The sequence below is a fragment of the Schistocerca serialis genome, chromosome 5 (assembly GCF_023864345.2).
Source record: "Schistocerca serialis cubense isolate TAMUIC-IGC-003099 chromosome 5, iqSchSeri2.2, whole genome shotgun sequence".
In the NCBI taxonomy this organism is placed as follows: domain Eukaryota; kingdom Metazoa; phylum Arthropoda; class Insecta; order Orthoptera; family Acrididae; genus Schistocerca; species Schistocerca serialis.
Genome location: NC_064642.1, coordinates 624,933,308 through 624,948,799, shown reverse-complemented (window position 1 = coordinate 624,948,799; position 15,492 = coordinate 624,933,308). Strand labels below are relative to the sequence as shown.

Here is a 15,492-nt window from a genome sequence, read left to right as displayed (position 1 = left end):
CTGAATCCCAACGGCCTCGTATCACTAGCAGTCGAGATGACAGGCATCTTATCCGCAGCCACGTCTCGATCCCTGAGTCAACAGATGGGGACGTTTGCAAGACAACAACCATCTGCACTAACAGTTCGACGACGTTTGCAGCAGAATGGACTATCAGCTCTGAGACCTTGGCTGCGGTTACCCTTGACCCTGCATCACAGACAGGAGCGCCTGCGATGGTGTGCTCAACGACGAACCTGGGTGCACGAATGGCAACACGTGGCATCCGTGTTTGGCGACATCGCGATGAACGCACATTGTGCGTGTATTTGCTATCGACATACTGGCGTATCACCCGGCGTGATGGTATGGGTGCCATTGGTTACTCGTCTCGGTCACCTCTTGTTCGCATTGACGGCACTTTGAACAGTGGACGTTACATTTCAGATGTGTTACGAATCGTGGCTCTACGCTTCATTCGATCCTTGCGAAACCCTACATTTCGTCAGGGTAATGCACGACCGCATGTTGCAGGTCCTGCATGGGCCTTTCTGGATACGGAAAATGTTCGACTGCTGCCCTGACCAGCCCATTCTCCAGATCTCTCACCAATTTAAAACGTGTGGTAAATGGTGGCCGAGCAACTGGCTCGTCACAATATGCCAGTCACTACTCCTGATGAACTGAGGTATCGTGTTGAAGCTTCAAGGGCAGCTGTACCTGTACACGGCATCCAAGCTCTGTTTGACTCAATGCCCAGGCGTATCAAGGCCGTTATTACGGCCAGAGGTGGTTGTTCTGGGTACTGATTTCTCAGGATCTATGCACCCAAATTTCGTGAAAATGTAATCACATGTCAGTTCTAGTACAATATATTTGTCCAATGAATACCCGTTTATCATCTGCATTTGTTCCTGGTGTAGTAATTTTAATGACCAGTAGTGTAGTTTTAAAAATTATGTTGTTTCGGCAACTCTTATGTCAATATTCATCCATTATTACTCGGTGTAGTGTTGTAATACTTTCCTAATGACAGAACAACAAGCAATACGGGCGACCCGACTATCTAACTTATATTCAATCGGTGAGCCCAATTTCTGACAAACTGATACTATGACGTGCCGTAGGCGTTGAAGTGGATATGCTATGTTGCGGCCTAGTGCTTCGGCAGGTTGCATTGTACGAGTATCTTAAGATATTTTATTACAACATGCAAGAAGATGTTGGGTGTAGGAGTTATGTAGACATGAAAAAATTAGCACAGAAGTGGAAGAGATGATAGACAGCGTGAAAGAAGTGAAAAGACTAATGATTCAGTAAAACTGCATCAGCTCTGAGGTTTTTCCACACTTCGTTGAACCAATTCAAATCCATCGAATTTATGTCCAAGATACTCGTACTTCCGTTTATCTTGCAACGGAAAAATAACGATATCGAGAAACTGCCCGTGATAAACGTTTAGCAACATCGCCAGGGATCAGTCTGTACTTTTAATGATTGACTGGAGCTATTAATTCAGATTCACAATCACTGCAGTCTAGCATGGGCATACCAGACGATTAGGTTCCCATTATTAATAAGCAAAGAATACCTGCATTCTCTCTCTACACAAAACTGACTGATATGGGAGCATAAATTCATCACGGTGTCGTTCTTTGTGCATTAACCTTCCGAAGTGGCATAGGAAACGCACAAGGCAAAGGAATACAAAACTACACTGAAGAACCAAAGAAACTGCCACACCTGCTTAATATCGTGTAGGGACCCCACGAGCACGCAGAAGTGCCGCAAAACAACATGGGATGGACCGGACAAATGCCTGAAGTAGTGCTGGGGGGAATTGACACCACGAATCCTCCAGGGCCGTCCATAAATCTGTAAGAGTATGAGGGGGTGGAGATCTCTTCTGAACAGCACGTTGTAAAGCATCCGAGATATGCTCAATAACGTTCATGTCTGGGGAGTTTGGCAGCTAGAGGAAGTGTTTAACTCAGATGAGTATTCCTGTAGCCACTCTGTAGCAATTCTGGACAGTGTCGCATTGTCCTGCTGGAATTTCCCAAGTCCGTCGGAATGCACAATGGATATGAATGGGTGCAGGTGATCAGAAAGGATGCTTACATACGCGTCACCACGTATATAGACGTATCAGGGGGTCCTATGACACTTCAGATGCACACGCCCCACAACATTAAAGAGCCTCCATGAGCTTGAACATTCCCCTGCTGACATGCAGGGTCCATGGATTCATAGGTTGTTTCCGTACCCGTACACGTCCAACCACTCGATACAATTTGAATCGAGACCCCTCCGACCAGGCAACATGTTTCGAGTCATCAACAGTCCAATGTCGGTTCTGACGGGACCAGGCGAGGCGTAAATCTTTGTGTCAAGCATGGTACACGAGTACGCCTTCGGCTCCTAAAGCCCACGTCGGTGATGTTTCATTGAATGGTTCGCTCGCTGACACTTGTTGAAACCTGCAGCAGTTCGCGGAAGGGTTGCACTTCTGTCACGTTGGTCCTGTTCTTGCAGGATCTTCCGGCCGTAGCATTGTCCGAGATTTGACATGTTACCGGATTCCTGATATTCGCGGTACACTCGTTAAATGGTCGTACGGGAAAAATCCCCACTTCATCACCACCTTCGAGATGCTGTGTTCCATCGCTCGTGCACTGACTGTAGCACCACGTTCATATTTAAGTCTTGATAACCTGTCATTGTAGCAGCAGTAACCGATGTAACAACTGCACCAGACACTTGTCTTATATTGGCGTTGCCGACCTCAGCACCGTATGCTGCCTGTTTTCATATCTCTGTATTTGAATACAGTTTATTTGGCGCTTCAGTGTAATAAGACCAGAACCATCACATTTTAGAACTAAACCATTTTCTATTGTAATTCCAATGGCAGCGGTATGCTTTTCGGTCTTCAGATCAAAGAATTTAACGAATACAAATACAATTTTAAAATATTAACACGATATATTACGTGTTTTAACTATTAACAAATTCAATACATAGATAGTGATGACACTGCTTGTTTCCTTTTAAAATCAAATTTCAAAAAAGTCTCGTAACAGGATGAGTTGGAAGTAAGTGGCGCTTTGGGAAACTGGGTGGTTTGGCGTATCGGAAAGTATCTTGTGGGAGAATGGGTGGCAGGAAAGTTGGGATGTGTGGTAGAGTTGAGTAGGATGGAGGATAGACCATGGTGATGAAGAAAGAAAAGAATATACCTGGGAAGCTGGAAAGATGTGATAAAGGCAGGGAGGTGTGGTTTAAATGTGATAGGAAATATTAGTAGGGCTGGGAGATTGTTGCTGAATGTCTGTTGGTGTGCAGTTGTGCGTCGCTAGGCTGAATTTGTTTGGTTCGCCGATTTACCAGAAACCATTTGGTCTGTGGGATGTATAGAATATAAGTGGGTGTGCAGTGTTGGTGAGAAGCGAACGGAATTTGATAAGATGGTAAAGGATTTGAATAGAGGAGGGTAAGTGGATATAGTAGACGAGACGAACTGTCTGGCTTTCATGGGATGGGAGCGACTCAGCTTCGGCAAATAACGCGATGATATTGTCATGGGGCGGAGCAAGGTTTTGTAAGTCAGGAGGTTGGTGGAACGGTGCCATCTTATGGTCGACCGCTTAGTAGTTTTATGGAAGGGGCTTATGGAAAATTGCTTACGACGTGTCACACCAGATAAAATGTTTGATGCCGACCATGAAAGGGAAATCTTGTTACCATTTGTTCCTTTATGATTCTTCAATAGTCAGCCAGATCAGGATAAGTGTGACACGGATATTTTCTTTGTCTCAGTTAAGCTGAGTTAGTAGACTTGTGGCTCACCTGCACGTTCCGGGCTCCAGACAGAGCCGTCTGCTCCTCCAGAATGGCAATGCGCAGCGCGATGTCGTACAGTTCCTGCGCTATCTGGTACAGCTGGCCTGCAACACGGAAAGCGGCTGCACTGTACTCCACTGCTAAGGTAATGCCCTCGGGGTTGTGCGTGAGATGTGTTTTATGCGTTTGCGTAGGATAAAATGCATCAACGAGGAGACAACGTGATAACCCCCCACTGGTATCCTGAACAGTATCGTAAACGGGTTTGCTGTTCCCTTCTATGAACATTTATAAAGTTATGAAGTATTTCCGTGAAAATGTCTGTTGTGAGTCTTTAATGGTATCAAAGTGACCTCTGAGTTTAAACTACACTCTCAACGCTGTCAGTAGTGTGAGATGCCAACGCTCAAACAGTCAGTGGGACTACGCCCAAAGCAGTGTAAAAGTGGATGTAACTTCTTTAGTGATTGATACAGATCAGTCAGTTGCACAGGGATTTAGAGTGTTGGGTGTGTGCAGGCATGTAAGTATTGGGTTCTAGACAGAAGACTGGAAACGTGACACGCAAGTGAAGAAATTTGAAGATGATAAACCGGCATTAAATGCAAACAGCCCATTGAGAGACTTAACTACGAACACCGGCAGGAAAGGGCAGCACGTGGACAAGTTGACTCAGGCAGACAGGCGTGCCACAATCCGTGAACTTAACGCGCAGTTGAATTGTAGAAGCCGGCCGAAGTGGCCGTGCGGTTAAAGGCGCTGCAGTCTGGAACCGCAAGACCGCTACGGTCGCAGGTTCGAATCCTGCCTCGGGCATGGATGTTTGTGATGTCCTTAGGTTAGTTAGGTTTAACTAGTTCTAAGTTCTAGGGGACTAATGACCTCAGCAGTTGAGTCCCATAGTGCTCAGAGCCATTTTGAATTGTAGAAACACAACATACACACAACATGCTGTAGAGTATAGGTTACTGGCAAGTGTGAGCGAAGGAACCGATTTCAAATTTGAGGTAGAGATTGATGGAAGTACTTTTTTCTGCTTCAACCATTAGAAGCTGACAAAACGTTACTGCTTTTCTTTCTAGTGAAAGTGAGTAAAGAAGGCCTGTCCACTGATGTGATTCGAAACAAGCACTCAACTATCTCAGCTTACTGCGTTGGCTGTTATATAAAGGGGTGAGATTCTTTTCCAACTGCAGGCTTAATTCGTCTTGGTTTCACCCTTGATCGTAGTGATGGTGACTAATCACGATTAAAATTAAGCACAGAAGGAGATAGTGTAACTCTACTTAAATGAGATGCAGACTCAAATGAGATGCAGACTCAGATATATCACTTCATAGAGACCAATAAGTACGCTTAACATGAGGATGCACACATAACAAATTATAAAGCACTGAAATCAAGTGCTGTTACAGTACATATGAAACGGCCGCTAAACCCGCTGGGCAGAACAGGTGATTAGGATTGAGGAAAGGGCCAAATAAGGTGTCGGTCACATTCACTCAAAATTGTAATTTATTGTAATTTAATAACACCTTTAAACCAAAATGGCACATAGCCGAACCTTCAGAACTACGAGTTTCAAAAACGCAATTATTTCACGGCTGAAGGCCTCCAAACAAGAAATCTTAAAGCAAGAAGATAAATCTCAAGTGGTTAAAACATACAGTTAAAATTGCAAATAAAATAATTATTTAACATATAAGTACACAGCGTGGCTGATAGCCTCAAGGCAAGGGTGAATAGACAAACATAAACAAGATGCAATACAAACGGCTGAACGCCCACAATAAAATTTTCAAGATTTTAAAATATATTATCATAACCTTTGAAAGGCAGAAGGCCGCAATGTTTTTTTATGGTTTTTTTTAGAATAAGGATTTAAGTGGCTGAAGGCCCACAATTGATTTTCCAAAATTAAAAAAATACATAAAATCCAGTAAAAGCAAGAATTTTTTTAAATCATTGGCCAGAATATGTTATAAACAGACAATTAAACACCCGTGAGAAAGACAATAAAGAAAACGGCACTCAGAAGTCTCCAGGGAGGTCGGTCTGCCCTCGTTCACTTAGGTGAGACAGGTGGTGAGCCCAGCTACACTTGGTCATTCGGAACCCAACCAAAGAAGAGCCACGGACCGACCGACAAAACGACTTGCTTGCCACCAGTCGGTACTTGAGAACTGAAACACAAAAGTGACGAACGTGATTATCCACAATGAAATATGTATTAAGCTGTCAAAACTACACACCATGTTGGACAGCGACAACAGGTGAGGAAAGAACGCTACGTGAAATTACGTTAGTGTCCAGGGTAGGTAACCAAAACACTAACGGCCACAAGGCAGAAAATTCCGCTGGTACACTTGAATTGTAGTCAACCAATATAGTTAATTGCATCGCATGGCGGCTAAATTTCAGCAATACAAACACTCGGTGTTGCTCACAGGAAAACCTCCCCAACAGCGAACCACCGAAACGATTCACACAACATGAATGGACGTGGCTTGGGTAGTTGAAACCACTACTCAACTTTGACGTCCTGGGTCGGTGAACCACGAAGCTCGTAGCGATCGGACAGCTCCGCACACGCTCCGACACTGCGCAGGGACCGCCAGTGGACGCAGCCGACTGCACCGGGCGGAGATAACTTCTCTGGTCCGCACCAACCGACCGACTCACCGCAGACCCCCTAGCCGAAAACAATATGCACAAAACCAAAGATGGTACACGGTGCAAATATCGATAGACATCGCTGCTGCCACACTTAGAAGGAAGAAGAACCACGACGTAACCGCAACAAGGGCGGGAAACCAAACACAGATAGACAGCGAAGTTCACGAAAACGCATAGTTGGGAGTGAGCACGGTTCACATAATTATTGGTTAATGAATTACCAATCACAGAACGTATGCGATTATAGGAATGAAACGTGAGATATTGAAAATAAAATTGTGGAGCAGCTTCAAATAGCATACAAGTTTCCTTTACTGTTACATGTTTCACTCGTCAGACGTCATCATTTTCAAAAATTGGGTAGCCAACGGCTTCTAAATTTTGGTGCTGTACACAGCCAGAAACACAACATTTGGCCGTTCCTTACGAAATTTCTGAAGATGGTCGCAAATGACGAGCGAAACATGTATAAATTTGGATGCAGCGTGTGCCTGGTCTGCAATTTTATTTTCTACTGTCGCTGTACCCTCTACAGCCGATGGTTTTCGCGCGTTAAATAAAAACTGAGAGCGAGAGAGGAGATGTCCAGTGATTGTACACGGCAGCAGAACATAGAAGATTGCCTTGGTGCTATGGTCCGGATGTTGTCGTAATTGCTGGTTACCATCGCATTTCTGATGTATTTGGCTGTCACGACTAATGAGTAGCAAGACTGTAAATTGTTATAAGCCACAAAACCGGCTGTATGAAGTAAGATACTGCGACATAGCTTCTAACCTGTAAGTCCGTGTCACCTAGAGGCTGACTGTGCTAACGAAGGAAGACGCGCGTCGCCTGTAGAAGATCAGTCCATCAAAATGACACCAACCATAACCTTTGGGTGCTATTTGGCAAGAAAATTCGAATGTCCAGACAGGTGCTACCTTTTGCAATCAACCTAACTGAGTTCATTTGGACAGCTTTGGGATAGCTGCTCAGACATAATAGGTTCCTAGCGCTGACGTCTTCTAATTGCTGAAGCCGCCTCTTTGGTGTATCTGTGCTCTAGATTCCGTTCAAATTTCCATGAGTGCTTTCTTTTAACGAAAAATGCCGTCTTGGCGAAAATTATTATTTTCTTAATGAAATGGAATAATGACTATCACTAGCTATTTAGCATCTCTTGTGCGCCCCCCTATACATAAAAAATTAATAATAAAAATCAAGTTATTTTGAATAAATTAAAATGTCCATGTTATTTCTGGCTTCAAATACTTCAGTGCTTTAAATACCCACATTATTCTTTGTACGACCTGACTTTGTAGACTGAGAGAGACATAGCCATCTGCGTTATTGTTACAATTTTTTTTAGTTTTATTGGTTTTAAAGCTTAATGATTACCGCTTTCCGTTAACTAGCAACCATCATCATAACTATGGAAGCAACCAGAGAAATTGCCTTTCATTTAATGCGAAAATCTAAGAATATTTAAAAACGCATACATTTTATGAAATTATTAAAACTTTAAAAACAGTAAAAACTTACCACGTCTACACTGGAAATGGTTCCTTACAAAAGTGTTGACCACAACAGTGTCGTTAATATGCACAGCTTGTCACTATTAAAAGGTTGGTCAAACCAATTATGTTAGTGTATAAAACCAGCAAAAAACAAATCGCTACGCTTATTTGTCACATCCACCACGGAATGACAGTTGGCAGGTAGCGCACTAGGACATCTGCACAATGCGGAGCTTCTTTCGGAGGTACCATAATTCCTTCAGTTTGTCTATTATATGGTCCTCAGTTATGATGTCACATTTGTCGCCAGTCGCATTTCTAATACTTCTCAATGCTTTTATCTTTCTTTCGTGTAGTCTCAGTCCACATTACGTTCTAAACAAACTGTTCATCCCACTCAACAGGTTCTTTTATTCTTCTACAATTCTAGTCCTGCAGATCTTGATACCAGTTCCCCCTGAATTTTAATCCCATTTCTGTGTCTGTCATTTATTTTCTAAACTTTTTATTTGGTATACAGGTTGAAAACTGTTGAAAATTGTCTTGCGCCATTTTCATCCGAGTACTTTTGTATTGTTCTTCCGTTACCATTGTTCTCTAATGTTTCTTACACATGTTGTATACTAGCTGTACCGGGCCACCCTTTGCTGTTGCTCAGTCTGTTTAAATGGAAAAGAAAGAAAACAGAAATCATATGTTTCTAATATGTATGGGAATTTGACATATGTCATAATCTCCTTCTCTCCCTTGTTTCTGCTCATCTGTCCCTCTCCCTTTCTTTGTCCATCTTTTCCTACTTCCCCCTTTGTCTGTCCAGCACCTCCTCCCCCTCTCTATGTCCATCTTCTCCTCGGCACTCTCTCTCTCTATCTCCTCCTGACTCCTCTGTGTGTGTGTGTGTGTGTCTCCTCCTTCCTGTTTTCTATGTCCATTTCCTACCACTCCGATGTCAATTTCCCCTTCCCCCCTCTCTCTGACCTTTAGCCTTGTTTATTGTTACCGAAGATTCAGATTCTGTAATAGTATTCTAATTAAAAACCAATAAGCCATAAATGCAACTTTCCTCTTTGCTAACAACTTTTCACCATCGTATATTTTCTAACGTTTCCCTATTATTAAATTTAAATGATATCACAAACATTTAAAAAAGTAGGTAAATAAACATGTGAATATACCCATGGAATGTTGTGTCAAAAATTCAAATAATCGGTCACGAGCTTTCGGACAATAACAATTTTGAATAAACCAGCATTTATATTTTTATGATGTTTCATATTTTATTATACATATGGTACATATATACCAGATGTAGTTCCAATAAGTATATAAAACAGTTGAGTATTCGAATACAGTGTTGTGTCAAAATTTCAAAGCAATCGGTGAAGAACCTTCGGAGGTTTGAGGTTTTTAAGAAACGAACATTTACATTTTTCTTTATGTAGATTATCCATCTGTCCCTTCAGTGTATGCCTTGTTTCTGACGATACTTCCTCCACTGTACAAGGCCAACTTCATTTTCTGTCAGTGTATCGTATATTCAAGGGGTTTCCGAACTTACGTGCCTTTGTTTGTTAAACAAATTTGCTGTTTTATTCCTACCCTGGTCAAATTTCATATAACTGAATACAAAAAAGGACAAATGTCACTGTCTACGAAGCATTTCCAACATTCCTTCCCCCTCAGCTTTTCTCACCCCTTTAAGCAAAGTTTTATATTCCTATGTTAATAGTATTGTCATCGTAAGAAACCATTTAAATTTTATTCTGCTTTAAACGCAGCTGCGACTGTGGTTTTTTTTGTCCTAAACTCGTTTTCGATATTTTGTTGCAGGATGGAGAGAATGGCTTAAAAAAGCTACTCTAAAACCGTAGAAAGTGAATCTTCTATTTGTGACTCAATACGAAAAATTTAAATTTTTGATTCTGGCGGAATTGTCGTGATTATCTTCTATTGTCGCAAAATGCCATGCTGGTACTCTTCTCATTTGCAGCTAAGTATATGTGCCAAACAGGATTCTCGGGTCATCCAGCATAAGAATTCATATTTCATCCGTAAAGCCTAATATTAAACTATGTTCGAAAATAAGAATCAGTGCCACTCATCAGATAAAACATTAAATTTAAAATTCCTGTTTTAATATGTTAGTTTGAGGTGCCTGAAGAACTTTCGAATTAATTTTTGAACCAAAAATTGTTTGAAATAATTTTTCGTTGCTAATAATTCCTTTACAGCATGTTGCCTCAAAAATATGCTGCAGCAACTAGCCAAGGGTCCATCATAAAACTGGAAACTAATAAGGAATCCACTTATCGAAAAATTTCATAAACAGTGTTATAGGTCAGTATGTCCTATCGATGTATCTTAATGTTTAGTAAGTCTTGCTTTCGTTATGGAGTGTAATGCTAGAATTGTTAGTCTGGTGCCTTTATCTTTCTTAAAGTCAAAATGATTGTCATCTAACAGATTTAAATTTCCTTTTTAATTCTTCTGTATACTCTTCCGGTCAGCAGCTTGTAAGCATGAATTGTACGTTAGTATTCGTAGTTATTTGCTCTTGCTTTCATGGCTTATGCGTGGAAGATATTCTTCCGGAAGTACGAAGGTATGTGTCTTTGTTTCTTACACACTAATTTGAATAGTCATTCTGTTTCCGTTCCCTGCAATTATTTTAGAAATTCCGAAAGAATATTATCTACCTGTTTGAACGCAACTCTTCCAGATCTGTCAAATCCGAAAAATGGCACCCCTTTCTCCTCCAGATCGATACCATATCTTCTTCTGTCAAGTCATCAAAGTTCATCTCCTTCATAGTGTTCCTATCACCCAACCATTCTCTATTCTGTGTTTAACTCTTGAACGATTTGCACACTATAGACGCCTTTTATTTTCAATTATTTAAAGTGATTTTAATTTTTCTAAATACTACATCGGTTCTTGCGACGACCATATTCACCCATATCGCAATGCAAAGTTCTGAATTTACTACTCTTCGATGACCCCGCGTCACAAGCCTACTTACATGTTTATCCACTATCTAACAAGAACCCGTTGTACATGTTGCCGTAGATTATAGCTCTCAGCCTCTTTAGCGGGTGAGTAAGAAGGGAAACAGCTTGATCAGATTTCCCGTGAGATCAGTCATAATCCAATACTTCTCTGAATGACCGTTATCGACCGTGGCCGTTGCTATATTTACACATATCAAAAAAAGTTTTGCATCACCTCGGTTCCGAGAGTTCCAGAATCTGTACAGAAAATTGGAATACAGATCACCATAAACATCATTTCCGCCCTTTTTATTGCTCATGAAAACCATATATTGCATGTTGCACCACCATACAGCGAGACCTTAAGAGGTGGTGGTCCAGATTGCTGTACACACCGGTACCTCTTATTCCCAGTAGTACGACCTCTTGCATTGCTGCATGCCTGTATTTGTCGTGGTATACCATCCACAAGTTCATCAAGGCACTGTTGGTCCAGATTGTCCCATCCCTCAACGGTGATTCTGCTTAGATCCCTCAGAGTGGTTGGTGGGTCACGTCGTCCAACAGCCCTTTTCAATCTATTCAAGGCATGTTCGGCAGGGTTCATGTCTGTAGAACATGCTGGCCACTCTAGTCGAGTGCTGTAGTTTCCTGAAGGAAGTCATTCACAAGATGTGCACGATGGGGGGCATGAATCGTCGTCCATGAAAACGAATGCCTCGCCAATATGCTGCCGATATGGTTGCCCTATCGGTCGGGGGATGTCATTCTCGTATCGTACAGCCGTTACGGTGCCTTCCATGACCACCAGCGGCGTACGTCAGCCCCACATAATGCCACCCCAAAACAGCATGGAACCTCCACCTTAGGGCACTTTCTGGACGGCGTTCAGCCTGGCCGGGTTGCCTCCAAACACGTCTCCGACGATTGTCTGGTTGAAGGCATATGCGACACTCATCGGCGGTCCATTCGGCATGTTGTTGGGCCCATCTGTACCGCGCTGCATGGTGTCTTGGTTGGAAAGATGGACGTTCCCATGGACGTCGGGAGTGAAGTAGCGCATCATGCAGCCTACTGCGCACAGTTTGAGTTGAACACGACGTCCTGTGGCTACACGAAAAGCATTATTCAACATGGTGGCGTTGCTGTTAGGGTTCCTGCGAGCCATAATCCGTAGGTAGCGGTCATCCACTGCAGTAGTAGCCCTTGGGCGGCCTGAGCGAGGCATGTCATCGACAGTTCCTGTCTCTCTGTATCTCCTCCATGTCCGAACAACATCGCTTTGGTTCACTCCGAGACGCCTGGACGCTTCCCTTGTTGAGAGTCCTTCCTGGCACAAAGTAACAATGCGGACGCCTCCAAACGGCGGTATTGACCATCTAGGCATGGTTGAACTACAGACAACATGATCCGTGTACCTCCTTCGTAGTGGAATGATTGGAACTGATCGGCTATCTAATAGGCGCTTCTCGTGCATGGTTTTTTACATCTTTCGGTGGGTTTTGTGACATCTCTAAACAGTCTTAAGGGACTGTGTCTGTGATAAAATATCCACAGTCAACGTCATCTTCAGGAGTTCTGGGAACCGGGGTGATGTAAAACTTTTTTTGGTGTGTGTAAACGTCTCTGACGTTCGACATAGCGTTCTGCAATTGTCCCGAATACACGGTTCTTCATTTAACTATGTGTTTTGCTAAGATCCTGCAAACTCTGTCTTTAGCAGAGTACAAAATCTCTTTCCTATTTCGAATTGTTCTTTAATAAGGCATTATTACGCGTGAAACTTTTCCTCTATTCCAAGTAACAAAACTGTTGAACAAAGTAGCTGAGGTCAAGTTATCGCTCTGAAAACTGTTTAACTATTTAGTTTCAACGGTACACAAAACTAAATTACACGAAAGAGAGCTGAAAATGATATACCTGAAATGCTGCAAAATCTTAAAGTTTCGAATCTGCATTTCACTGAAGAGGAACAGTGCTCATAGTTTACTACCTGACAGATTTTTGTGTGGTTCTCAGAAAGAGAACCCGCATTTCAGTCGACTGAAGTTTCAAGAATCTGAAATTCTTTGCCATACATCTTTCTCAAGGACAAGACTTTACGCAGGAATAAATTTCAGACATCTGCATTTATTTGAAAAAAAAAAAAGTGAAGTCGTTATTACAAAGATGATTCTCGGTAAGAGGTTAGCTACTGGAAAAAAGTTTTAATCATCTGAAATAGAAATCAAGTCTTAGGTGAAGTAAATTGAATTTTATAAATACATACCGTTTACAAGGTATGTGCTGAATGTAAATGGGATCAGTCAGCTAATGTGGCGAATTAGCATCTAATGACGATCGGGACTAGGGAAATCTCAGTAGATACAGTATCATCTGTGACAATATAAATTACATTTAAGAAAATAAACTCTCAACGTTATGGATTACGAGTTAATAATTTTGTTGTGACCTTGAGAGAAAAAGCGACAGAATGACAACTGTACAACATAAATTCAAGTGAAACAATTGAGATTTTTTGTAGCTGTTATAGACCTTATATTTCAGGGAAGCACAAACTCTAATTTATCATCGTTATCAGCACATTGGTAATACAAGATCAAATTTTCTAGGGAACTTAGATTTATTTCTTGCGGCATATATTACGTAACCAGCTGTCTATAACACTTTGTTGCACTGCTTTTACCAATATCACATTCCATCGCAACCAAGTTTATTCACGCCGTATCTGCTTGCGAAGTTAGATGAGTGTTGTTCGCGTCAGTTTCTAGTGCGGTCTCATTAATATTGTGTGATGAATGCCTCCTGTCCGTTGAGGCGACACACCCCTTCGCAATATGGGGTCAGGCTGCGTCAGCGCCCACGACTAGGGGGATGTTGTTACAGAGACATTTCATAACTGTCCAGAGGTCATCCTATCACCTGTTTGCGCCTATATTCGGAGTACGACTGAATAACTCGTCAGTTGGTCATGCGCCGTCAGGTTGAAAGCAACAACATCAATGTAAGCACATAAGGCATATAGAGGTAGATAAATTTTCGCGAAGCAGATATATTTTTCTAGAAAAATGTTTTATGTAGCTAGAAAAAGCTAATACTGGTGTAAAATCAAGAAAATTGTAATGATGACGTTTCATCATTTGGAAGAAACCAAATGAATAAGATTTTGTAAGAATCGAAATTACTATATACTTGTTTCTAAACTCGCAAGTACCAGAATGAAGGCAGAGATTCGTGTACAAGACAGTGGAAGAGGCCATCTTCGCAATATCTTCCGTCACAGTTGATTATTCACTCATAATTTTTATTTAGTAAGTAAGGGCAGGAAAGATACAGAGTAATAAAGGGCATCGTCACACAAAGGTACAGAGAAACTAAGGAACAGTGGATGATTGTTATATGTAAGCATGTAGAAAAAGTAAAATGGAATGAGCGATAAAGCATACAGAATTATAATTCAAGACAAAAACAAGATACGAGATGTAATACGATACAAACAAGGAAACTATTGCTGAATGCAGTACAAGTAGCCAACAGATAGAAGGAATAATTTGAAGAGCTTTATGAAGGAAAAGACATCACCATGGAAGAAGAATAATCGAAGAAAAAGAAGAAGTGCAATCAGATGAAGTGAGTCATCTATTTATAAAAATCGAAGTTGAAATTGCACTGGAAGAACTGATGAGACCAAAGAAGCTCCAGGTCCATACGAGCTGCCGTCTGACCTCTGGCGAAACTGTGGAGAAATATGATAAACTTTTCAAAATTAAAACTATCGTATCATTACAGTTTTCTTCCAGATTTTGTTTTTAGAAAGTAAGATAATAACCACTCACAAAAAAGGAAATACAACAGTCTGCTCCCATTATACAACGATTAACCTAATTTGAATCATAGAAGAAATAACGACATTAATAACAAAAAACAGAATAAAATACAAAATAATACTTAAAGAAGATCAATTTCTTTTAGGGCAAACATAAGTACTGCTTTAACATTACCCAAAATCTTGCTGGAGAAACGACTGGAATTAAATAGAGAGATACTTAATGGCGGAAAGTATTTGAAAGCATCAGCTAAAAGAAACTTACGAAATTCCTAAAAATTACACACTTAGGCTGAAAGGATAGAAGAATAAGAAGATAAGAACACCTACAAAAAACGCAAGTGCAAGGATACAGAGTAATGGAGAGACACTTCAACCTATGAGTAGGAGCAAGACAAAGCTGCTCATTTTCCTCAAATTAATTTCACCCTTTCATCGAGAAACTGAAGATGGCGCTAAAAAAATCTGGAGTTAAAATGAGAAGAATTCTGACACACTGATTAAGATTTGTGGATGCTTTTGCCTTAACAGCTGATAGTGTAAACCATATTCAGAATATACTTCCTGAATTTGCAACAATTATGAAGAATTTGAACTTGAAATTAATAGTATAAAAATTTTAATAGTTAGCAAATCAAAAATGGGGACATCAGAATTGAAAGAAATAAAATAGAAGTTGATG

At 41.2% G+C, this 15,492-nt stretch overlaps 1 protein-coding gene across 1 annotated transcript in view; it reads right to left on the bottom strand.

Annotated features, from left to right (window-relative positions):
* LOC126480899 (soluble guanylate cyclase 89Db-like) overlaps positions 1–15,492 on the bottom strand; it is a 464,947-nt gene that overhangs the window by 126,858 nt on the left and 322,597 nt on the right. Inside the window, exon 4 of the mRNA XM_050104296.1 lies at positions 3,829–3,926. Coding sequence (XP_049960253.1) covers positions 3,829–3,926 — 98 coding nt within the window. The remainder of the gene's footprint in view (positions 1–3,828; positions 3,927–15,492) is intronic.